Source organism: Musa acuminata, chromosome BXJ1-10, assembly GCF_036884655.1.
Source record: "Musa acuminata AAA Group cultivar baxijiao chromosome BXJ1-10, Cavendish_Baxijiao_AAA, whole genome shotgun sequence".
NCBI classification, from domain to species: Eukaryota; Viridiplantae; Streptophyta; class Magnoliopsida; order Zingiberales; family Musaceae; genus Musa; species Musa acuminata.
In genome coordinates this window covers 25,772,722-25,797,784 of record NC_088336.1, presented here as the reverse complement: position 1 = coordinate 25,797,784, position 25,063 = coordinate 25,772,722, and the positions used below count along the sequence as shown (strand labels likewise).

The 25,063-nt window shown below is 38.9% G+C and overlaps 2 protein-coding genes across 3 annotated transcripts; both read left to right on the top strand.

The window, feature by feature from the left end:
- Positions 1-2,244: 2,244 nt before the first annotated feature.
- Positions 2,245-18,947, top strand: LOC103968394 (dynamin-like protein ARC5). 2 transcript variants are annotated; one of them, XM_065087102.1, is made up of 25 exons: positions 2,245-2,765; positions 3,430-3,594; positions 3,771-3,893; positions 4,050-4,271; positions 4,614-4,747; positions 4,830-4,922; positions 5,194-5,257; positions 5,430-5,478; positions 5,597-5,679; positions 7,288-7,445; positions 7,535-7,595; positions 8,333-8,395; positions 8,473-8,573; positions 8,904-8,961; positions 9,045-9,120; positions 9,238-9,380; positions 9,851-10,015; positions 10,088-10,303; positions 10,387-11,229; positions 11,984-13,002; positions 13,805-13,890; positions 16,936-17,848; positions 17,962-18,440; positions 18,512-18,591; positions 18,679-18,947. In XM_065087102.1, the coding sequence occupies exons 1-18, from the start codon at positions 2,358-2,360 to the stop codon at positions 10,154-10,156; spliced, it is 2,235 nt and encodes a 744-aa protein (XP_064943174.1). In that variant the 5' UTR covers positions 2,245-2,357; the 3' UTR covers positions 10,157-10,303; positions 10,387-11,229; positions 11,984-13,002; positions 13,805-13,890; positions 16,936-17,848; positions 17,962-18,440; positions 18,512-18,591; positions 18,679-18,947. The 2 variants fall into 2 exon arrangements, with proteins under 2 accessions (XP_064943174.1, XP_064943173.1); XM_065087101.1 differs by having other exon boundaries at positions 2,246-2,765; positions 9,045-9,380.
- Positions 18,948-20,245: 1,298 nt separating this feature from the next.
- On the top strand, positions 20,246-24,934 carry LOC135586559 (probable L-ascorbate peroxidase 6, chloroplastic/mitochondrial). Its single transcript, XM_065087103.1, has 12 exons — positions 20,246-20,531; positions 20,628-20,756; positions 21,801-21,921; positions 21,994-22,094; positions 22,210-22,297; positions 23,505-23,572; positions 23,650-23,736; positions 23,918-23,992; positions 24,077-24,154; positions 24,261-24,365; positions 24,466-24,552; positions 24,662-24,934. Exons 1-12 carry the CDS (start codon positions 20,355-20,357, stop codon positions 24,665-24,667), a joined length of 1,122 nt encoding a protein of 373 aa, XP_064943175.1. The 5' UTR covers positions 20,246-20,354; the 3' UTR covers positions 24,668-24,934.
- The last annotated feature ends 129 nt before the right edge of the window (positions 24,935-25,063 follow it).

The window sequence follows — 25,063 nt, the reverse complement described above, 5'->3', positions numbered from 1 at the left end:
AAGTAGTCGGCTGGGAGACGATGAGGATGGGTGCATTGAACCCTACTGTTGCTCTCATGCACGCCACATTCTCCTCCACCACCACCACCAAGACTCATAAAAGCAGAGACACTTGGATCATTCCGGTTGTCATGCATAACATGCTCCTCTGTCTCACAGATGAGCAGCACCATCGACACCCCCCCGCATCTGCGGATGTGAACAGGTGCTTGTTGTTGCCGCAGAAAGCAATCTGAAACCTGCCCGCTGCTCTCAGCATCATAGTTTATGATCATTCACAGGGACTCGACGTTGATAGATTCGATGGTCATGCTGGGACTTTCCTGGGCATCACTCTGCCGACTTCCTAAATCCAAATTATAATACTCCAAAGCCCACGTTGACTTGCTCCACATGGACTGCGACATGCTCCTCCTGACTCTGACTTCCGCAGTAACAGTATCCCTTGATCTTGGCCATGGTCCAAGGGTCAAATATGGAAGAAGAAGAAGAAGAAGAAGACTTGGGTGGATTGCAGAATAAAACACCCAACCCTTAAAGAGTTATCTGTAGCTGCTTCAATTCTCATATCAATCTTCTATTTCAAACCAAGACAATAAATACATCATCAAACAACAAATCTCAGGGCTCTTTCATGATGTCAACAGCTATGAAACCAGTGGTTGTGACCAGAGTTAAGGGGTGGGTCCAAATGCCCATGACCTTGGTTGGAATGATTGAGAGAATTCATCATCTGTACTTCTCTGGGTATTGGGATTGAAGAAGCCACAAAAGAATAATGCTAGTAGTTAAGCAGACATGTGGAGTTTAGCTAGAAAATAGTAAGCTTTCATCAAATACTAGCTAAAAAATATTATCATCCTCCAATGAGGAACACAGTCTGTGTTATAAGTTGCCTTTATGGCCACATGGGGGAAGTAAAGATAAACTTGGGTGTAGGTTTAGGTTCATTGTCTTCCTTAATCATTCATTCATCTATTAAACAAGTAAGGATAGATTTATAATATACAAATAATAATAACAATAATTTTGTAGGGTAAATACCAAGTCTTTTCCATGTAAATTAGTTATCATATCACCACTATGTTAATGTTTTCGGTGTCATAATATTTTTTATTATTATAATAATTATAAATAAATAAATAAATAAATAAATAAACCTCCTAAAATGTAGTCAGTAGTATGATTGACCTCATCATGCATTCAATTCTCATATATGGAGCAGTTATCAGTTGCTTGTCAATGATTCTTCGCAAACCAAACCCTTTGACTCTTTCTCCATATCAGCCACTAGACACTTCGTCATGTTGCACTCTTTTCTTTGATCTGTGTGCCAAATGCATGCAGATTAAACAAAACCATTTGAAGTTGAGAAGCCATTTATGTGGAGGATTCAACTACTCCCCAAGACTTTCTATCTTAGATGTTGTCAGGTTGGAATAATGAGGGCAGCCTTTATCCATAGTGGGCTCAGATTGACAACTAATTTATGCTGTTCATGAGAGGTAGAAGATGTCATACAATATATCAGTTTAGTGCTATATTTAAAATGGAGAAAATTTTGATTGAATTTATAAGAGATAGATAAGTTTACCATTATTAACTCATACTTAGTTTTGAATCAGTGATTCAAATTTAATAAGATTAATGAATCAATGATCTTAAATCATAATGAATGATATTATAGTCATTTTAGTATTTAATATGATCAGATATTTGAAGTAGAAAACATCTATCCATCGATGTGTGAAAGAAGATCTATTAGAGTTACGTTGAATAAGTGGCTATGTTATAACAATCCGTGTTAATCTCAACATTTATATTTATAATTTTATGATGATTTTGATCTTATTCTATGGAATTAAGTTTGAGCTCCACTTAAATAGGCTCAATTGGGGACCCAATCCACTTGAGTCCCGACCCAACCAATAGAATCGCACAGCAGATCTGTGGTCAACCCGACATGGTGTGACTCGACCAACTCGCACTTGATTGGCGGCATCGGGGCCACTTATCAGGATGTTGCACGGATCTCCACAGCATCCATGAAGCTCGCATGTGTGGGTTCAACGCAATCTGTGACACTGATGGACGGCGATCCTGAAAGGAAATGGATATCACCCATCAGGGTCTCGCAGACCTTTTACGGATCTCGAAGCATCTGGAGACTAGATGAACGGTGATCCTTCACGGAATGACTGGCCCGTGAGTCAGCGCGGCCTCATCTCCTTGGACGCGCCCCTCTTCTTCTTTTCGGCTTTTATCCCCGCCCACGCGATCGCTCGACCGTGCGGCCGCTCCTCCTCTTGCCTGCTTTCCCCATTCCGTATTCTCACTCCCAATCGTCGCCGGAGGCCATGAGGAAGGGCGGAGCTGCCCAAAGGGGTGAGGCCGGAGGAGGCGAAGAGGCGGCGGCCGCGCTGGCGGCGGTGGAGGAGGAGGAGGAGGAGGAACAAGAATCCTCCTCTTCGGACTCCGGGAAGCTCTACGAGGCGTACAATGAGCTCCATGGGCTGGCACAGGAGTTCGAGACGCCCTTCGAGGTACCGGCGGTGCTGGTGGTGGGGCACCAGACCGACGGGAAGAGCGCGCTCGTGGAGGCCCTCATGGGTTTCCAGTTCAACCACGTCGGCGGCGGCACCAAGACCCGCCGGCCGATCACCCTTCACATGAAGTACAACCCCGGTTACCGCGTCCCGGTCTGCCGCCTCGTTTCCGACGCTGACCCCGCCGTCGCCAGTCGCATGTCCCTTCCCGAGATCCAGGTGATTCTCTTTAGTCCTTCCTTTCCATTGTATCCCTATATAGACGCATTGAAGCAAGTGTTGCTGCTGCAGGGTGGTAGTTGTTGTTGTATTTTCTCAGAATTTCCAAACGAATCATAAAAAGAACTCTGATTACTATATGGGGTTATAGGTACATTACATGTTTGTTCTAATGCTTGTAGTTGGTGTTCGACAGTAAGCAATGTGTTTGCACTTAATACATTTTCAGAACATCATTTGGTGTTTTCGCACTTAGTCACTGATGTATTGCTTTATTTCTGCAAATGGAGGCTCAAGAAACTGAGTTTTATATAAAATACTTACTATCTTCATGGGGGAGAATCTTACTTTCTTCTTATTAATTTGTGGTCATCAACCTGCTAACAGTGGCAGATTTTAAAGTGTGTTCTGTGGGACGAGTGAAAATTGATGTAAAAAAGATGTGGTTTCTTCCCTTTGAACAAATACATCCAGATTAGTTCGATAATGATTTTTTTTTTGTTTTAGCTAATGGCTTATATACTTTGCTAAGATAATTACTGCTGTCACATACTGGCATTATTATTCTTGCTTCTGTTTTGAATGCCTGTGGGACAATAAGGTTGAGTTCATCATACCCTATTTATGTGCTCCTGGTGATTGCTCATTCTTTGTTTTCTTCCAGGCTTATATTGAAGCTGAAAACATGAGGCTGGAGAGTGATCCTTGTCAGTTTTCAGAAAAAGAAATCATTATTAGGATAGAGTATAAGTACTGCCCAAATCTTACCATCATTGATACACCGGGTCTTATTATTCCAGCTCCAGGTCGAAGGAACCGAACTTTACAGGTGTATTTTCCACTTTGCTTCTTTATGAGTTACTTCACACAAATATTATGAAGTGATGTTAAGCTAAAAAAAATCATGCATGATCGAGAATCACGGCTGGCCTTTCTAGCTGCTGATGCTATTTAACAATTTTTTGCATCCCTTTGATGAGATCTTTCTTTTCTTCTTTTTTGCAGGGACAAGCTCGTGCAGTGGAGGCACTTGTACGAGCTAAAATGCAGCATAAAGAGTTAATCATTTTATGCCTTGAAGATTGCAGTGATTGGAGTAATGCCACAACACGCAGAATAGTGATGCAAGTCTGTACCATCTTCTTTTGGTAGTTTGTGCTGCTCATTTATTTGACTTGTTCCATGACTCAGCACACAGTCTGGCAGTTGTTGCATTCTGAAATTTGGAATTCTCTTAAGTCTGTCACAGTAAATTTGGTCACTTGGTTTCTTTGGTTAATACAGATTGATCCTGAGCTTTCAAGGACTGTCATTGTATCCACAAAGCTCGACACAAAAATTCTGCAGTTTGCACGGGCTTCAGATGTTGAAGTTTTTCTTAAACCACCTGCTTGTACATTGGATGGCTGTTTGTTAGGTGGTTCACCCTTCTTCACTTCTGTGCCATCAGGGAGAGTTGGTTCTGGGAGTGAAGCTATTTATCGATCCAATGAGGAGTTTAAGAAAGTTCTGTTTTCTATATGCCACTTAATTCTCTATATGCAATCTTTGTATTTCTGCACATCAAAATTTGTTTACCGGAGGATGTGATCTACTTGTACTGTTCCTGGTGTTGGAGTTGCACATGTTTATATGTTAATGTTTATGTTTCTTGTGTCCACGAAGATCACTAAAATAATATTTCATGAATCTATCACACACGAATAATTATGAATCTAGGTCATGACCTTTTTATGTTGAGAATGTTGTTTATCAAATGACTGTCGAGTATTATCTAACATTACATGAAGATTCTACGGCCACATGTGATGCTTATACTTGTTCTCTGTTCATATCTTTTAAATGCAGGCCATCTGTTTGAGAGAAATGGAAGATATTGTGGCTTTAGAGGGAAAGCTAGGTAGGTCATTGTCAAAGGAGGAAAGAAGTAGAATAGGTGTGAGCAGCCTTAGATTATTTTTGGAAGAATTGTTGCAGAAAAGGTACAAATATTTATTCATCCTTATTTCTAGTATTGATGTAATGTGGACCTTCTAATGTTGTTTCTGAAACTATGTTCCTAAGGTATATGGACAATGTTCCACTAATCATTCCACTTTTGGAGAAGGAACTTCGGAGCACTACGAGGAAAATACGTGAAACTAACCAAGAATTCAGGTGAATACTTAAGTTTATGTTTATGATGAGTCAAGATGAGGTTTATTGCAGTATAGGATGATAAACTTCAATGTTATGTTTTTTCATTGAATGCTTTCCGATCTTTGCAAGCTACTATTATAAATAGGTTGGATTCATTAACTTAGGAGTCGAGGTTTTTTTTGTTTTGTTTTGTGTCTGTCACGTACCTAAAGTAATTTGGAGTAAATATGACAGTTGAAATGGCTTTCCTGATGTTTTCTTTATTTACTCTTGTTATGTTTGTCTACAGAAATTTGGATGAAGCAAAATTGAAGGAAAAGGGACGTGCATTCCATGACTCTTTTTTGACCAAGGTTCTCTTCAGTTATTCAATTTATTTTAAAAAAATTCCAAATATAAAAACAACAAAAACATTGATAATAGACAAACAAGATCATCCAACTCACTGTTTGTTGATATACTTTTATGTTTGACATATTTTATTATGCATATGAAGAGCTGTGCTGATCCATAATTTCTTTTCAGTTATCTTTGTTATTGAAAGGCACAGTTGTGGCACCTCCTGATAAATTTGGTACGCTCTGTAGCCTATTTCATGATGATAAGTATTAGGAATGTTTCATGATGTTCTTTTGAAACAAAGCGATGCTTCATTATGTCACCTGTGCAAATTTAAATTGCTCAATTTGCAGGAGAAACATTGCTGGATGAGAGGACTATGGGTGGACCTTTTACAGGAACTGACAGTCTTCAGCTTCCACACAAGATGATGCCTGTAAGTTCTGCTGCTGTAGCCTGTTAGTCTATATATGTGAGATTAACACGCATGTGAGTTTAGCATACAGTTATCATCTTATTTCATGAACTGCATTTTACATCTTTGTAATCGCACAATTAAGATGAAATACTAAGTATTTCAAACTAACCACACAATGTCCCAGTGAGACTCTCTGCCATTGTGTGATCTGAGGGTCAGATTGGTTCAGTGAGGACTAAGCATTGCAGGTCAAAGAAAGTTTGCCTTTGTTTGATGTTATATTATCCTTTTCATGTCCTGAGAAGAGTCAAACTGGTCCAGTGAGGCCCTGTGATGCTCCATTTTCTATTAATATGTTTGAACAATAAGCTTGCATGTTGGGAAAGGATTGCTTCATGATGCCAAATGTTTTTCTCATCTTTCTCATTCTTTTATGATGCTAATTTATCTTCTATCATGTTATAAGGTGCTTGTGGTTATTGCAAATGAAACTGAGTGTGTAATGAGGAGGTTTCTTTGGAGTAAAGGCATAGGATGTCAAATACTACATCTAATATGTTGGGACAGTGTTATCTACAGTCATTAGAACAGGGTTGTCTCAGGATATCGAGATCGAGTATTTGGGCCAAGTTCTTGAACAAGAAGCAAACCTAGCTTGCGTGTTCCTGAAGTCAATTATGGAAGTTGGATAATGACCCAGAATGAGTGACCTTCCAAGTAATATAGATAAATGGACATTGAATCAAATGCAAGAGCTATTCAACAACACGGTATTGAAAATTGTCCTGCAAAGGGAGTACGCTATCTATTATTACACTATGAATTGTATAATTTTGGGTTCTGATGTGTCATCAGTTGGGTATAGATAAACGGGCTACTTGATTTTTTGGGAATGGGTAGAGAATGAATTCAATTATGTAACTTTTATCTGTATCACTAGAAGTAGTTACAGTGGGTGACCGTCAAGTGGCGACCCATTATAGAATAAGGATCTAAATGCCTTAAGGAATTCGGTGCTTTTGATAGAACAAGGTTTTTCTTTGTTTTATATACACTGGGAGACCAATTGACTGTTCAACTAGTATGTTACTTCTCTGAGGCTATTTGAGTCTTGAACCTATTTATACAACATAAAGTTTGGCACGGTAAGGGTACAACAGATTTATCACTTGTATGACACAAGTGCCATACTATGTTAATCAAGTAACAAATAGAAGTTACTAAATATGGCATGTTGTCTGCTATTCTTTGAGCAAGTTAGATTTGCTAAACTTAGATCCTCAGTATGAGATTTGAACTCAGACATGCATATTATTGAAACGAGGCTGACTGCCAGCAGGAGAGGGGAAAAAAGTAAGTGGATGCTGGGGTTTGTAGATTCTGGTCTTTTACCCTTAATGTATTGTTAAATGTGTGTGGCAACACAACTTTTAATAATTTTTTGACTAGATGAAATTTAACTACGTAGTTAAGTGTATGCTTCATAAGTATAGCATTTGTATGCAAGAATATCTGTGATTGCATTCAAATGTTCAGTTTCTTTCTGGCATCACTTGCAACTTAAGGTCTGGTCAGCATAACATATAAACTATTGGGTTAATAACCCTGCTTATATCTCCTTCTCAGAATGCTGGAATGCGTCTTTATGGCGGTGCGCAATACCATCGTGCAATGGCAGAATTTCGTCTTGTTGTTGGAGGTGTCAAGTGTCCTCCAATTACTAGGGAGGAGATAGTAAATGCATGTGGAGTTGAAGACATTCATGATGGAACGAACTACTCTAGGTATTTCTTAGTTTTTCTCACTTTTTTGTTGTTTAACCTCATTCATCTCTCTGATGTAATAACTATGTTTTATTCAACTTTTGTCCTAGGACTGCCTGCGTAATTGCTGTTGCCAAAGCTCGTGATACCTTTGAGCCTTTCCTTCATCAGGTTCATGATTAAGTGTCATTCTATTTCTTTTTCCTTGTATTTGTACTGAGTTCTGTCTTCTACCATTGATGAAGAATGATCAAACCAGGAAATCTAGCTGGTGACATAGGGCAGAACCTAGTAACTTCTGACTTGTTTAGCCTCCCGTATGCCTTCAATTTAGGCATTGTGCTCAAATTTCTGATTGCATCTTACACGTGTTTGTGAGGGCTAAAATTTGTAGGTGGGCTTGCTATCCTTGTGAATTGACCTTACAGACTTGGCCATATATACACATATATGCATTATATAAACATTATAAGCATACATATATAAAGATCTGTTCTACATTCTTGGCTAATATATTTCTTTTTGACCAGGTTATCTGAAGACATCCACCTGTATTTTACCAAGTTTCAGGACTAGTTACTTCTATTGTCTTGATTTAATTCCCTGTATTGGAGCTATCCATGCTTTCGGTTCAAGGAATAAATTCCATCTGTATTCCGTTTGACATTCTTGTTGAATAAAGTATGGAGGATCAGACGTTTATCCTTCCTGCATGCACATTCTGAACTGACCTCACTTGTCTTTCAGAAGAATATAATGTTTGTTATGCTTATTTGCACATACATATTTCAGTTTCAACATATGGTAATTAGAGAAAACTATCACTTAAATTTCTCAAATTTGTCTCTAATTGGTACTTGGACTGTTGGACCTTATCTAAAACTTCGGTGTTGCCTTTCTTCTGACAGTTGGGCTTTAGGCTTCTATACATTTTGAAGAGGCTACTGCCGATTTCCGTGTATCTGTTGCAGGTAAGGGTCTTCCTAAATTTCTGCATGATGGTATATGTTGATATTTGCTCATAAAACTAATCATAGACTTTCGACAGAAAGATGGAGAGTATCTTAGTGGCCATGAAGTATTTCTGAGACGTGTTGAGACAGCCTTTAATAATTTTGCTGAATCGACTGAACGATCATGTCGTGAAAAGTAATTTTGCTCATACCTTTCGAATATTTATTTATTCTCCCGATCTCAGCAGCTGAGAAGATATGTGTTGGTTAATCATGTTTTCAAGCTTTCCCACATGTTCCTGTTTCTAAATTTTGTTCTGCAACCGTTCCGACCTGGAGGCTATTATTATGTAGCCAGATTGCACTCTAGACTGATATCTCCAAATGACAAAAAGGTTGCTGTTGTTATGATCATGTGCGAGTATGCACAAGTATTTGATGTAGAATAATTCTAAAAGATGGTTTAATGTTCTTAAGTGCCTTTTGCTGAAAGACTAATGTAGGCCAATTTTTTGTATGCATTCAGATGTATGGAAGACTTAGTGAGCACTACACGATATGTCACTTGGTCTCTTCATAACAAGGTTTGGATGTTAATGCTTAGACCATGACATACTCCAAATTTTAATTTTTCCACCTTTACATACCCCTATGTTCAAAATTACAGAATCGGGCTGGATTATGCCAATTTTTGGACTCATTTGCTAGCTCAGAGCAGTATAGCGCTAGCACCATCTCTTCAGGTGTTCAACAGGAACAATACTTGGCTCTGAATGACAACAAATCTGATAGATCGAAGCCAGATTCAAAACCTAACCATTCTAACCCATGTTCTGACTCGATTCCATGCAATCCCACAGCAGAAACAAGGCTGGTTGATCTTTTGGATAGCACACTGTGGAACCGAAGACTGGCTCCTTCATCTGAAAGAATTGTTTATGCCTTGGTATATCAAATTTTTCATGGGATCAAGGAGCATTTTCTGGTATCTACAGAATTAAAGGTCTGTAAGTATATATTCGCTTTGCTTTTGGTGAAAAATTGTCAAATTTAATTTTGTTCGATTGATGACTTGGTGACTTATATTACATGCAGTTGATCTAAACTCTAGAGCTGCTGTAGAAACCAGTCATATGCTGTGCCATTCCATCATTTACTACTATCTAGAGCTTGTTGTCATTTTCACAGTGATGATTTATTGTTGTGCATTCAAAATGATTAGAACAGTAAATGCATTATCTGCCTACTATCTTACAAAGATATCGTGGTTGGTATAGAATTTCTTTCAACATGCAACAACACTTGTTAAGCTTCACATTCTTATCCCAAATAATGCCTCTCCTATGTTCTTTTTTTCATGGTAACTTTGTAGATTCAGCTGCCTGAAAATTTGTGGCTCACTTGAAATGATGTTGATGCTAGTCATTACCATGATTTTTAACTCTTATCCAACTCCCAACATTTATTCTGCAGTTCAATTGCTTCTTCCTGATGCCGGTTGTCGACAAGTTGCCAGCCCTTCTGTGGGAAGACCTGGAATCTGCATTTGGAGATGACTTGGACCAAATTTTTGACATAACTCAGCTACGCCACTCTCTCGGACAGCGCAAGCGGGAATTGGAGATCGAATTGAAACGGGTATTGGCTTTTAACCTACCACAAATGTCATGGTGCCTCTGTCGTTCGCTAACTTAGATATGCTGCTTGCAGTTACAGCGGCTGAAGGAGAAGTTTAGAGAGATAAATGAGCAGTTGAGTTCTTATCTCGTCCGACCATAGCGATTTCTAGCCTCAGTAGAGCCACAATGCAGATGCAGATGTCAGCGTTCTTTATCGATCCAATTGGACTTGTTATTGTAGATAGATGTAAAGCCTTTGTTCAGTAAGAACAAAGAATTATGTCATCTATTTCTACGATTTCAATCGGTCGAGATCTATTTCCATAATGCCTGATACAATATTATTATATTTATCAACTGCCTAATGCAATCCTCCTTTTTCTTTTGCAGGATTGGGATCAACAATAAAACAACCCAACAAGAATTATTTGTCTCCTACAGGATGTTACTTTTAAGAAATACTATTGTTCTATGGCGATGCACAATTAGTGCACTTTCTTATATATCCATTAACTCGTTCTCTTACGCCGTTGACATTGGGCATTAGGCTTTATGATCTCTTGCTGTCGGTCAATACGGCACGGAGTCAAACCCTAATACGATTTAGTGGTGATTTCATATAGCCACTTCCTCTCATGCTCAATATATAATTAAGTCGATTTTAAAGTTATTAGTGATTCCATGAGATAACTAATAACCTTTTAAGCTTAAATTGTTAATCCAATTAATTTTAATTTCATTAGTCATAATCTACTTGACGGTATAAATGAGGGATTAATTTATTGACCTTTTGCCCTCCATCAGTGCGTGTGCTGTCGCAAAAGTATTTTCTGGTATCTTTCGTTATCCAGAATACAAAATTAGGGTTTGCGTGCGTTTCGCGCCCGTGACTCACCGCCACCTCATCTCTTGGTGGCCGCGATGAGGAGCCGAGGGACGCCGGGAAGCTCTACGAGGAGTACAACGAGCTAGCTCCACGGGCTGGCGCAGGAGTTCGAGACGCCCTTCGACGTACCGGCGGTGCTGGTGGTGGGGCACCAGACCGACGGGAAGAGGGCGCTCGTGGAGGCCCTCATGGGTTTCCAGTTCAACCACGTCGGTGGCGACACCAAGATCCGCTGGCCGATCACCCTCCACATGAAGTACAACCCCGGTTACGTCGTCTCGGTCTGCCGCCTCGTCTCCGACGCCGGCCCCACCGTCGCCAGTCGCATGTCCTTTCCCGAGATCCAGGTGCTTCTCTTTAGTCCTTCCTTTCTATTGTATCCCTATATAGACGCACTGTAGCAAGTGTTCTTCTGCAGGGTAGTTGTTGTTGTATTTTCTCGGAATTTCCAAACGAATCATAAAAGGAACTCTGATTGTTATATGGGGTTATAGGTACATTACCTGTTTGCTCTAATGCTTGTAGTTGGTGTTCAACAGCAAGCAATGTGGTTGCTTTTAATACATTTTCAGACATGATTAGGTGTTTTCGCACTTAGTCACTGATGTATTGCTTTAATGCAGCAAATAGAGGCTCAAGAAACCGAGTTTATATAAAATACATAGGAATCTCACTTTCTTCTTTCTAGTTTGTAGTCATCAACCTGCTAACAGTGGCAGATTTTAAAGTGTGTTCAGTGGGACGGGTGAAAATTTATTTTAAAAAAAGACGTGGTTTCTTCCCTTTGAACAAATACATCCAGATTAATTCGATAATGAAATTTTTTGTTTTAGCTGATGGCTTATTTACGTTGCTATAATAATTACTGCAGTCACATACTGGCATTATTATTCTTGATTCTGTTTTGAATGCCTGTGGGACAATAAGGTTGGGTTCATCATACCCTATTTATGTGCTCCTGGTGATTGCTCATAAATCTTATTACATTTGGTTGAGTCGGTAGAAGTTTTCTTGTATGCTATTCAGAATATCATTGTTTTTGACATTGCTTTTTATCAACTTAGCTTTATAACAAATTATTTCTCATTGAATGTAATGCAGGTTCTAATAAATTTAATTTCTCATGGATATTGTCACCTAGAAAAGCTGGGAGAGGGAATGAGCATGAATAATCAAGTGTCCTGTTATCCAACATCATCGCACCTTCAACCCTAGCAAGCAAAAGCCTTGATCCATCATAAGGGGATCAAGAGAGAACTATCTTGCCTTTCACCAAATCCTTGCCCAGTTGAGTGTAGTTCTTGCAAATGAGAACAAATCGATAAGAGATTGCTCAATTGATTACAACTCACAGGAGCTCCTGACAATGAGATGATCTCAACGTGCTACCTTGGCAGAAATGTCCCATCACCAAAGTATATGAAGGGGTAATGTTTCTTCTGTGTTGATGGAAACTCCATGTCAAATGAATCAGAACTTTCATCAATTGTAGAGAGAGAGAGAGAGAGAGAGAGAGAGAGAGCTGAAACAACTCACTACAATGGTCCTTCAATCTCCAATAACCAGTGTTTCAATGAAGCTGCGATTGATGCTACTTGCAGATGACATTAGCATCTATGGCGCAACATTACCTACCATGTCACAACCATTGCACGTTCGTTGTCGCTATAGATTGACGTGAGAATCCCCTTCTTTATCGCGTGGAATACACCAATGGCTATTGAGTCCTCAAGTAGTCACTCGCATGATCACTATTGATCGAGATGGAGATAATGTCCACCCCATTCGTGATCGTGTTGTCGAAAGCAATCAACAAGTCTTCCCCTACACACCTCGTTAGCTAGCAGACTTTGTACACCGCAAGCCTGGTAGAAGGCACTGTGCCTCTGGTTGTCCCTCCGGTAAGGCCATACAGGCTAATGTTGTGGACGCTTCTTTCGGCCATAATTGAGATAGTGTGGGTGCCATGGCTATCATAGTCCTGTGGAGAAGCTTCATGAGTCGTGTCATTGTAGCTGTTGAAGTAACATGTTCCAATGATTTTGCTAGCACAACACAGCTGGTCTCAGTAGCGTGCTTCAAGCAAGCAATAACTGAGATGATGAACGAGAGTTGAGGAGGTGCGTACTTGTTGCATTTAAAGTTCTCATCATGTTGGGTTGTAGGTTTTGCTTGGGAACACCGAAACAACACCGTTCATGCCCTTTGTATCGATTGATATTTCAATATGCAATCAAGAGCAGAGATATAAGATAAGATTAATAAACCTGTTAATTTTAATCAAATGCATTTATGAAGTTAGGATAATAATTTATGAAATACGAGTCATGCCCTTTGTTTATGAAATGATTTATATAGGTCATTTTATGTGTTAGGACAATAATTTTATATATACTCATGTAAGTTTATTTGATGGATAAACAAAAACATGATTCATAATAAAGTTAGGTTCGTATGTAATAGGTATCTTAGAACACTTTGAAAATTTGACTTTCTTTGGCAATAAATTGAAACTTATCCTACCAAATTGTACAAAAGACATTATCTACATGCAGCTTATCATCATCTTCACAATTACTTAAAGACAGAGTTAGCTATAGATTATATTTTGTACATTTCTATGCAAAAAATGTGGATTTTCATGCTAGATGGTTGATGGCTGTTATGAATAGGGTGGGGGTATATTATGTCTATAAATATTGTGATTATAATGCTTCTCACAGATTTTGTTGAGATCTTTCTTGTTATCCTAGCATCTTACTTTTACTTTATGTTTTAGATGCTGGCCCACTTCACCTGCTGGACATTTGCAGAATGTATTCTATAGAATGGGCCTTGATGACAAGGCTTAATTTTATACTAATTTTCCAACTAGATTTTTCTTGATAATTATTTCCTAAAGCTTTGTATTTCTGGCTTTAGGAGATTGATGCATTATTAGGTGTGTGCACACTTGATCGTTCCAGACCTGATGTAGTGGTTGGGGAAAAGCAGAAACTAAGTATACTGTATGTAGTCTCCCTTCTCAAATTTTCATGAGTAATGGTATATTTGTTAAATTCGAATGCCCATTATTTTCAAAGATAAGATTACGAAGGTACTTTTTGCATATCATTGATTAATATTGTTTGGGATGATGAAATGATTCTTTCTATTGCAGAAACATAGTTTTACAGTTTTACCTTTTTCTCAGGCATAAAGTTTGAATTCTTACCTTTCTAATTTTGATAAAAAATTTACTAAAGGTAATACCCTTGTTAAAGAACTAGTTTCTGGATGATATGCTTGTTAATGGAATGATTCTTTTAATTAAGTTTAAAATGGACGCATGTTATGCTTGTCACGGATATTGTGCCGAGCATAACACAGTTCGATCTTTGATGTTTGTATACATTTTATACCTGACTATTTCTTTCTTCAAATGTTATTTTTGATGACTTGAGGTGATCACAGCATCGAACTACTTAACATATAGTTAATTGAAATGGACTAAATTAACAGTAAGGTGGAAATATAATTGATCTTTTTGACTTCAGATATTCCAATCTGGCTTGTTTAAAGGGAATACTTCATAATATTGACTAATGAACATCATGCAGGTAAGAGCATATTTTAGTCCAAATAAGTTGTAGATATTTACAATATGATTCGGTTGGGAGGAGTGTGTGACAAAACAATTATTTTCAAATCCTTTATCTCTAATTAATAAGAAAGCCAAGAATCAATCAATCTCTTAATGTAATTAGTCCACTTCAGCACCAATGTCACCATCGATTTTTTCTTTCCAAGCATGTTCCTATGCATGTGCTTAGACCATATTGCTTGTTCATGGGTTGTTTTGTCACTGAAAACGTGTGGGTGTCAGATGGACCAAGGATTTTGATCTTCATGAGCCTTCTCCAAAGGCTTGGATGCTTAGAATCCACATTTAATTATTTTTATCATCATGACTATGTATTTGATCACATGATGCAAGATATCCTGATCCACCATTTTTTTTTTTCTTTTTTTCCGTTTGGCATAGGGTGAAGCCTTAAATTCCTTCACATTGGAGTATATACATTCTGTTCATTGGACATTTAGGCTAATCAGAAGTCACAACCATTGGGTGGAGTGGAGATGGGTAGCAAGTGTACATAGTCTGACCCAAACTCTATGCAATTGAAGCAGCAGATTAAGATTTCTTTATTCTTTATCTGGACCGAACTATGTAACCAGTGAGTTACCTTTAGTTTTGTTGGGATAAGTGGCTGGTTGAACCTCCCTGCTGTCGAGCAACCACATGCTTGATCAAATTTAACCCAATCTGCCACCACGATCTGACTCATGAATTTGTCATTTCATTAGGTAAAAAATGCCATTATCATAATTGCAGGCCATTATTATGCATCATTGGCCTCCTATGGATCTGCTTTTCACATGTTCAATGTATCTTCTTGAGGAGCGCTTAGGTAAGAAAATGATGGTTAGAGCTGAACGTTTAAGATATGGAGATTATCTAGACTACCACTATCTATATTTGTACTACTTAAGCTTGTAGTTATTTGTTGCATCCATTTGTCTAGTTACCTTACATTTTTAACTTTCTGATGGAAGATCTCATGCTTAAGCCTAGTATTAGCATGTAAGGATATTACTATAATCTCAGTGATTAGTTGGAGTGGGAGCTAGGAACAAGCACTCTCAGTTATTATCATACATATATTGTTTGCACTTGACCATGTATGCTTGTGCTGGCTTAGTTGAAGATTCTAGAAAGCTTATATATAAATATATATATATATAAATATATTCATATATATAGTTATTTTTGTTAGCATAATTGAGAGAAGTTCATAATAGCTAGAATTTGCTAACAATGCTTTTAATAATCGATTTTCTTGTTAAAATGAAAATGTCAATATTTTAGCTATTTATGCAGAGTATGTAAATACTTTACTATAAAAAATCAAAATTTACAGAAAATTTGAGTTTCCATAATACAATTGTACTTAAGTTGCAGTTGACATTCATAACCCTCCGAAAATACTTGAAAAAAAAAAGTTAGGATAGGGTTTATAAGTTAGAAATAAATATAGTAATAGCATAAGTTTAGCAAAATCAATGTAAATTAGGTAAGAATAGTATCACATATCTTTTTTGGGCTTTGAAGAATATCTTATGCAAGGTTCATATTTTAGTCCATTATGAATTGTCCTTATGTAAACATACCTCTTGATTAGAAAGTTCTTCCTCTTAATCTTCCCAAATTAGTTTTGATTCAATTCACGAATTGTTATTTTGTAGAGTTTAGGAGAGCACAAATGTGAGAAAAAAAAAGTTTGAGATAATTTAAGAGAGTATGAAAATGTAATGGAGTGAAATAGGGGAGAAGAAGAGGTTTAAATCAAGGTCTGCCATACTGAAGCGTACCGCCCGTACCGGTCCGACAGGTTACTGGTACACGGACCGTCCGGTACCGCTACAGTGCTACAGTATGAAAAAAGTATAAAATTATTCGGTACACCAGGGTGTACCGCTCGGTACGCCCTGATGTACTGCCCGATACACCGATACCGTACCGTACCGAGCCCGGGTCGAAACGCCGGTATGGTACGGTACCACAAACCTTGGTTTAAATACTATGAGAACGGGCTTCAACGGTCAAATTTGACCGTTGGAGCACTGTATCACTGTTACCGAGCGGTTTTAAATATTTCTTCCTCTTACTGTGACACTGTAGCAATGTAGCACGTTCCGTCCGGTAGCGGGCGGTCCGCATACCGGTATGCTGTCGAACCGGTATGTACCGCCCGTACCGAGCGGTACCATTCGAAGTTGCATACCATGCTTGTAGCTATATTTATTGGTTACTATTTATATCTTCTCAGTAAACAGGAAATCTACATGCAATTTGTTCTTGGACGATAGTATCATGAATTTCGTACATTTTCATTGATATGTGTATGTGGAGCTTTTTACTTGGTCTGCATGAACAAACTTCCATTGATCTAGATAAACATACTTGAATCTTCACCTGAATATTTGATCTTGATCAAAATGTTATTTTCCAGCTTGAAATGTAAACCTTCATTTTATTCTCTCCCCCCGTCATCTCCTTTGCTCTGCTCATATCCATTGCTGGTGCTGATGAAAGAAAGATTAGCAAGTATTAGAGATATCCGTGCCAGACATGGAATGACTTGGTTTTGTCTTGCTGGTTTATATTGCCTACATGGGAGATTTGCCCTCTTCGGATTACTTAGCAGATCCTCACCATTATCTTCTGAATCAAGTACTCGAGGTCCGGTAATTATTTTTCTCTCCTGCAAATATTTTTGTAACTTAACGACAAATGTATGAAGGATTACACTTGATTTGATGACTTGTGTGTGTGTCTAGATGGTGCAGTTCTTCCATGGAGTCTTTGAGCCATATCTATAGAAGCTTCAATGGATTTGAGGCTAGATTTACTGCCAAAGATATATATATATATATATATATATATATATAGAGAGAGAGAGAGAGAGAGAGAGAGAGAGAGAGAGAGAGAGAGAGAGAGAGAGAGAGAAAAGACTACCAGCTAGAATTATATATATATATATATATATATATATATATGGATTTGAGGCTAGATTTACTGCCAAAGATATAGAAAGAATAGCCAGTATACATACTTGATATAATCATACTTTTCACCATAATTCTAGCTGGTAGTCTTTTCTCTCTCTCTCTCTCTCTCTCTCTCTCTCTCTCTCTCTCTCTATATATATATATATATATATATATATATATATATATATATATATATATATATATCTTAAATGTCGTTCAGAGCATGAAACGAAATTTGCTATTGGAAAGAGATGTCATCGTTGGCGTGATCGGGACTTGTATCTTGCTGGAATCTGCATCTTTTAGCAATAAAGGATTTGGACCTTCGTCGAGAAGATGGAAGGGCTCTTGTGAGAACTTTAAATGCAACAAGTACGTATCTCCTCAACGCTTGTTCATCGTCTCTGTTATTGCTTGCATCAAGCATGCTTGTAGGACCAGTTGTGTTTTGCTAGCAAAATTATTGGAACACGCTACTTCAACAGCTACAACGACACGACTCAAGAAGCTTCTCCACGGGACTACAATGGCCATGGCACCTGCACTGCCTCAATTGTGGCCAGAAGAAACGTGCACATTGTTAGCTGTACAGCCTCACCGGAGGGACAACCAGAGGCACAGCGCCTTCTACCAAGCTTGCGATGTACTAAGTCTGTTGGCTAGTGGGGTTTGCAGGCGAAGACTTGTTGGTTGCCTTTGACCACGCGATCACAGATGGGGTGGACAACATCTCCATCTCGATCAGTAGCGACCATGCGAGTGAGTACTTCGAGGAGCCGATAGCCATTGGTGCGTGCCACGCGATAAGAAGAGGATTCTCACATTAGCCTATGGTGGCAATAATAGGCATAGTGGTCGTGGCACGGTAGGTAATGTTGCGCCATGGATGCTAGTGTCAGTTGCAAATAGCATTGATCATCGCTTCATAGACACATTGGTTACTGGAGATCGAAGGACCATTCTGGTGAGTTGCTTCGTCGCTCTCTCTCTCTCTCTCTTTCTCTACAATTGATGAAATCCTAATTCATTTGACAGGGAGCTTCCATCAACACATTCCCTACAGAGAAGAAATTTTACCCCTTCATATCCTTCGATGATGGAACATTTCCATCGAGGTAACATGTTGAGATTATCTCGTTGTCAGGAGCTCCTGTGTTGTAATCAATTTAGTGATACTCTTACCGATTTGTTCTCATTTGCAGGGATTGGAGCCTTTGTTTGCTGGGGCTAAAGGTGCGGTGATGTTGGATAACGATATGTTTGATTGTCAACTTTTCCATTTGGCTATTCTGAACGTAAGAAGTTTATGGAGTACATCGACAAGACCAACAAAGTTCAACTTTCTTCCTAATTAGTTCACACTAACATTATCAACTGTGCTTATATCTGCTTCTGGATTCAGGAATCCCGTGGCTAATGTACACATGAGTAAAACAGTATTTGACTCTAAGCTCTAGTTGATGTTCAGGAAGTTTTGTTGCTGATGTTGTGTAGTTTAATGATTGTCCTGCTTAATCTTGCTCGAGAATTGAATTGAAATACGGTTTATCATCAAATACAATCGTCTGTCTGATTGAAACCGACTGCCTCCTTGTTTGTATGACATTCTCATGACTAGATTATAGAAAACATCTGATGAAACTAGTATCATGCACATGGCAGATCTTAAGAATTGTTCAACACCAAATAGAGGATCAAGCATTTGTCGGAAGCAAAGATTACTGGAGCAATCGTTCACTGGTGTGCTTGGTACAAGTAACAGGTATTGTTATATTATGCCCAGAAGTAATTATTTGCTTATGAATGGCTAATTGAATTCTTGCGTGAAGATAAATATGAATCGAGGATTGTCATGTCACATGCCGAGTATGTAATTGCTATAAATAATTTTAGGATTGTGCTATCATGATATCTGTGCTCTGACCCACTCTGGTTGCAGGTAAATGGGCTAGGCTGGGCCAGCGTGGATGCAGCAGCTAAGGGCTCAACTCGGGAACGCATGTTACTGAGGCCTGAATTGAGTACCAATGTCCATAAGGATGACCCCTACTGGTCCGCAATCACTGCTGTCGGGATGTTTGTTAGGTGAAGAGGAAAGGATCATATCATACTTCCTGCTTTAATTTAACTCTTCTTCTCGTCATCGCAGGCGGCTGAGGCGAAAAGCTTATGAATATAAAACCAACTGGAAAAGCGAGTCGGGATCTTCTGTACGGAACCATAAACTTCTGAAGATGATTTGCTCAAGTGAGTGGGCCCGATATGATCGACGTTTCACCTCATTCCTTGCCTCTAATTGACCGTGGACTTGTAGGCACAGAGGATCGGGCCTCCCTTAGAAATGGAGCTCAAACACGACTCCTCGATCCATGTGTGTGCAGCACGCGCCACGCACTTTTAAGGGGCGAGCGCCGATGAGAAGTAGCCACCCTTCCAGAAAACAAATTGTCGGAGGGTGCTTTTCCTACCCGTCGCGACACCTGCATGACCTGTCCATTGGATAAGTCAGGGACGGACGTGGTCCACATGGCTATCTAATGACAATGTCGGTAGATGGAACAGAAACGGGTGGGAATGCGTCGTCCCTGGTTTTCCCTGATTCGGTTGCCGTGTGAATGCGTCGCTCTCGAAGGAATCATACGCCTATTGAAACCGACGTGAGTCGTCGGGAGACCCCACAACAGTTCGAGTGCGACAAAATGGACAAACAACACAGTGGAATGGCCATTGGTGACTGCGAGAGCCACAGCAAGCAGAAAAAAAGTGTCTCAAACGAGATGTTGGCATGTATAAAAGGGCAAGAAAGAAGGGGAGAGAGAGAGAGAGAGAGAGAGAGATCACGATTGACTCATTCCGTTGAGTGATTTGAAATCTGACGATGGCGGAGCGGCTCGCTGCTTCTTTCTCTGCTTCCGCCTGCCTCCTCCCAGCTGCGTCCAAGCGGACGGCGCAGCCCTCCGCCGCAGCCCTCTCCTTCCTCCCTTCCCCTCGCCGCCTTCATTCCACCTCCTCTTCCTCCCTCCGCCCCGTCCCTTCGCCTCTCCGTCTCTTCCAGGTTTCCCCTCTTCCCCTTTCTTGATTATTGCTTCGATCAAGAAATATAATCTTTATAATCTTTTGATCTGAGCGTCCTCGATCGGATCTTTTCCAGACGGCCGCGATCGGCTCACGCAGGACGTCGTCGGTCGTCGTGTGTGCGGCTTCCGATCCGGCGCAGCTGAGAAGCGCCAGGGAGGACATCAAGGAGCTGCTTAAGACCACTTTCTGCCATCCGATCTTGGTAGGTAGTTTCATTTTGTTATGCTGCCATTTAATTCGTTTCATGTCTTGACCGGGTAATCCGGCCTGTTGGAGTTCTCGAAGCAGTAGCATTCTAATTTGTGGATAGGTTGTTTCATTGATTGGATCCAGGGGATTCGAAGTGAATTAGTTTCTTACTATTCTATGAGGACCTATCGCTACGTTATTAGCAACTAAATTGGGTTCTTAATATAATTATGAGGCCCGAAATGTTTATGATCGGAATGATTTGGTGAAACAGAGAGAGGTCCTACTTACAAGGCAACAGAGAGATGGATAATTAGGCAGATTCATAAAAGGTCGTACTGCTTTAAGATGATGTTTACAAGTTGCAGGAGTATGATGAAGCGGTGCGGACCAAAGTAGGCTGCTATTACTCAAGGAATAAAGGTGTGATGATACCACGGACACTTGATCTTGACCAAATAGGCATTCAAGAAGGCAGGAGTGGGCCTATATATATAGCCAATGGCAAACACGACAGCTAGAGGCTTTGTGGTGTCGTTCTTCCTAGTAGAATCAGTTTTTGTTGCTTTTACATGAATATTGAATATGGTCACTAGGCATTCTTTTTCTTTAATCTTTAATTTGTGTTTGTCAAGAATGTAGCTCTTGTCGTGCGCAACATAAGAATTCAATTTCCCTGAGTGTTTAGCAAAAAACACCTGTTTGTGTTCACAATTCTCCATACGAATTCAATTAATCAAGCTCTGGTGACTAGTAACTAGTTATAAAAAAAGCCTGTCATGCTCTGGTGATTTAGGAGGCTTTTTTATAACTAGTTTGGGTTTATAAAGACCTGACCAAGAAAAAAAAGTCTGTCATGCTCTGGTGACTAGTAATCACTTATTTTAAGTTTATTGCTTTTATCTTTTCCTTCTAGGATATTTTATTCTTCTACGATAAACTCACCTACAGCTTCTCTCCTTTGTCATTATGTGCTAAACCTATTAATTGGGTCTTCTTCAAGATGCATTAGGCTATATCATGTAAAGAGTCGTGTGATGATTTCATGACCTTACAGGTTCGTCTAGGATGGCATGATGCTGGTACATATGATAAGAATATTGCGGAGTGGCCAACACGTGGGGGAGCTAATGGAAGCTTACGGTTTGAGATAGAATTGAAACATGCAGCCAACGCTGGTACTGAATATGTTGTATACAAAATTGGAATCTCTGTTTAAATTGAGGGATGCTAACTTGGTACTACCACAGGTCTTGTAAATGCTCTAAAGCTTCTTCAGTCTATTAAGGACAAGTATTCAAGCATTACATATGCAGATTTGTTCCAGTTGGCCAGTGCTACAGCTATTGAGGTCACATTCTTGAACTAGTCGTTTTCCATGTACTAGGTTCTTATGTATTGCATGTGTGTTTTTTTGAACTTCCTTTTGTATCACAGCTCATAGTTATACATTTGTCATCTTGCAGGAGGCTGGTGGCCCCAAAATCCCTATGAAATATGGAAGAGTAGATGTTTCTGGGCCTGAACAGTGCCCAGAAGAGGGGAGACTTCCTGGTGAGATAGCAATTCAAATCTTTTAGATCTCTTTGCAGCCTCTTTATATCATTTTTTTTAACATTCGATCATTATGGGTGACATGGAAAATTTTTTCCCTGCTGATCTCCTTATTATTATTATTATTTTTGCTTATAATGGGTTTGTCCATATTTAGGCCATCATACTCAAAATTTGTGAAATGTTTCTGCATTTTGTTTTACTACCCGTATATTCTTTCTTCAGCAAGATGTTGAGTTTTCATATGCTTTCTATATTGAGTCATTGACTATGTTAGTCTAGTTTAGGTTTATAAAATCTAGATGCCCTAATGTATATGCTTTCTATATTGAGTCATCAACTATGTTAGTCTAGCTGAGGTATATGACATCTAGATGTCCTTAAATGTTGAGAAGTTTTTCTTTAGTGAAGTTTTTAGAGCGGAAGTAAGCATATGGCATTTGTAAAATGATTTTAGAGGTAAAGGGAATCTAGTTTGCAGGTGTTTGGTAAGTCTTAGGATCTTAATGTGAACATTCATATCTCAAACAAATCTGAAAGAAGATCTTCTGGTGGATTGTTTAGGTTGCCATAGCCATTTTGTCCATTTATCTTTGCATTGAGATATTTCAGTATGCAATCAAGGTATAAGATAAGATTTAATAAACCTGTTAATTTTAATCAAATACAATTATGAAGTTATTTAATTTTTATTGCGCCTTCATGACAAGGTAGAAAATTGAACGACACCGAGCAATACGAGTCATGCCCTTTGTCTATGAAATGATTTATATAGGTCATTTTATATGTTATGATAATAATTTCAGATAAACTCATGTAAATTTATTTGTTGTATAAACAAGGACATGATTCAGAATAAAGTCAGGTTCTTACGTACTAGGTATCTTAGAACTCTTTAAAATTTTGACTTTCTTTGGCATTGAATTAAAACTTATCCTACCAACTTGTACAAAAGACATTATACTGTATCTCTGCGTGCAGCTTATGATCATCTTCACAATTACCTTAAGACAGAGTTAGTTATAGATTATATTCTGTACATTTCTATGCAAAAAAATGAAGATTTTCATGCTAGATGGTCGATGGACGTTATGAATAGGGCGGGTGTATATTCCGTCCATAAAGATTGCGATGATAATGCTTCTCACTAATTTTGTTAAGATCTCTCTTGTCTTCCCAGCATCTTACTTCTACTTTTATGTTTTAGATGCTGGCCCAGCTTCACCAGCTGGTCACCTGCGGAATGTATTCTATAGAATGGGCCTTGACGACAAGGTTTAATCTTTTACGAATTTTCCAACTTGATTTTTCTTGATAATTATTTTCCTGAAAGTTTGTGTTTCTGGCTTCAGGAGATTGTTGCATTATCAGGTGCGCACACGCTTGGGCGTTCCAGACCAGAACGTAGTGGTTGGGGAAAAGCAGAAACCAAGTATACTGTATGTAGTCTCTTCCGTTCTCCATGTTTTATATGTAACAGTAGATTTGTTAAATTGGTTTTTTTTTTTTTTTTTTGTCCAAGGTGAGATTATGTAGGAAGTTTCTGCACATCATTAATTAATATTGTTTGGGATAATGAAATGATTCAATGGTTTATTTACTTATCACCTTGGTTGATAGAAAGATGGACCTGGTGCACCTGGTGGACAATCATGGACGGTGCAATGGTTAAAATTTGACAATAGTTACTTCAGAGTAAGTTTGTCTCGACTTGTGTCAGATATGCCGTGCTGAGCTTTTCAGCAAATTGAACTTGGATTGTCCAAACCCTTCTTGTAGGATATCAAACAAGGAAAAGATGAAGATCTGCTAATCTTGCCCACAGATGCTGTTTTGTTTGAAGACTCACATTTTAAGGTATGACACACAAAAAAATGACTTTGCACGATCCCAGGAGGGGGGGGGGGCGGGGGATCCGAGTCATAACTTGCTTTATTGTTGTCAACACCACGCACGATTTCAGGTCTATGCTGAGAAATATGCGGAGGATGAAGATGCATTTTTCAAGGATTATGCTGAAGCTCATGCTAAACTCAGCAATCTAGGTGCCAAATTTAACCCTCCCGAGGTTAGATAGACCATCCGAGTTAAAAATGCACTAGATATTTCTCTCATTTATGCCTCTGCCACAAATTTTATTTAATGCAGTAGTAGATTTTATTGTTCAGGGGATCTCGATGAATGATGATGATGATTCCAACAAGACGGTAACAACACGGAAGCCATTCGTCGCAGCAGCATCGTATTCTGATGAGGTCTTGATCTAGCTATTTTATTTTCTTTGAAACATTGGCTCAGGCATATAAAGATATGCAGAACTGCTTGAAAAGGAATTTTCATTTATGTTACTTTTGTGGCTTGCAGGATTAAAATACATTACGAGTACCGTGCTCGCTTCTACCTCTTTCGTAGCTCAATCGAATCTAAGTTTAAAGTTTAAACTTGCAGACGTGACTATGAAAATTGGAGTTAAAAGATGATTTTATTATGTTTGAACTGCAGAGAGAGTCCATCTCATCTCCTCTACTTGAAGATTGCATATTAGTTTAATCAAACTAGCGTGACTATTTGTAACTCGTGTGAAAAATTTTTGTTTCACGAATATATATTACTGAATAAATTCACCATTTGGCGCCATCTATTATAATCGTATCCGCGAATATATTACTTGTTTGTGGACATAGGGGCAGTTGCGCTTGTGGATGATGATGAGGAGACCATGAACCTATATAATATGCATGAGGAAATTGAACACGAAATCTGAGT

Coding starts and splice junctions, on each gene's coding strand:
- LOC103968394 (XM_065087101.1), top strand. CDS start 2,358: ATGAGGAAGGGCGGAGCTGCCCAAAGGGGTGAGGCCGGAGGAGGCGAA. Junction 2,766..3,429: donor TGTCCCTTCCCGAGATCCAG/GTGATTCTCTTT, acceptor GTTTTCTTCCAG/GCTTATATTGAAGCTGAAAA. Junction 9,381..9,850: donor TGGTATCTACAGAATTAAAG/GTCTGTAAGTAT, acceptor TTTATTCTGCAG/TTCAATTGCTTCTTCCTGAT.
- LOC135586559 (XM_065087103.1), top strand. CDS start 20,355: ATGGCGGAGCGGCTCGCTGCTTCTTTCTCTGCTTCCGCCTGCCTCCTC. Junction 21,922..21,993: donor GAAACATGCAGCCAACGCTG/GTACTGAATATG, acceptor GTACTACCACAG/GTCTTGTAAATGCTCTAAAG. Junction 23,993..24,076: donor TTGACAATAGTTACTTCAGA/GTAAGTTTGTCT, acceptor CCCTTCTTGTAG/GATATCAAACAAGGAAAAGA.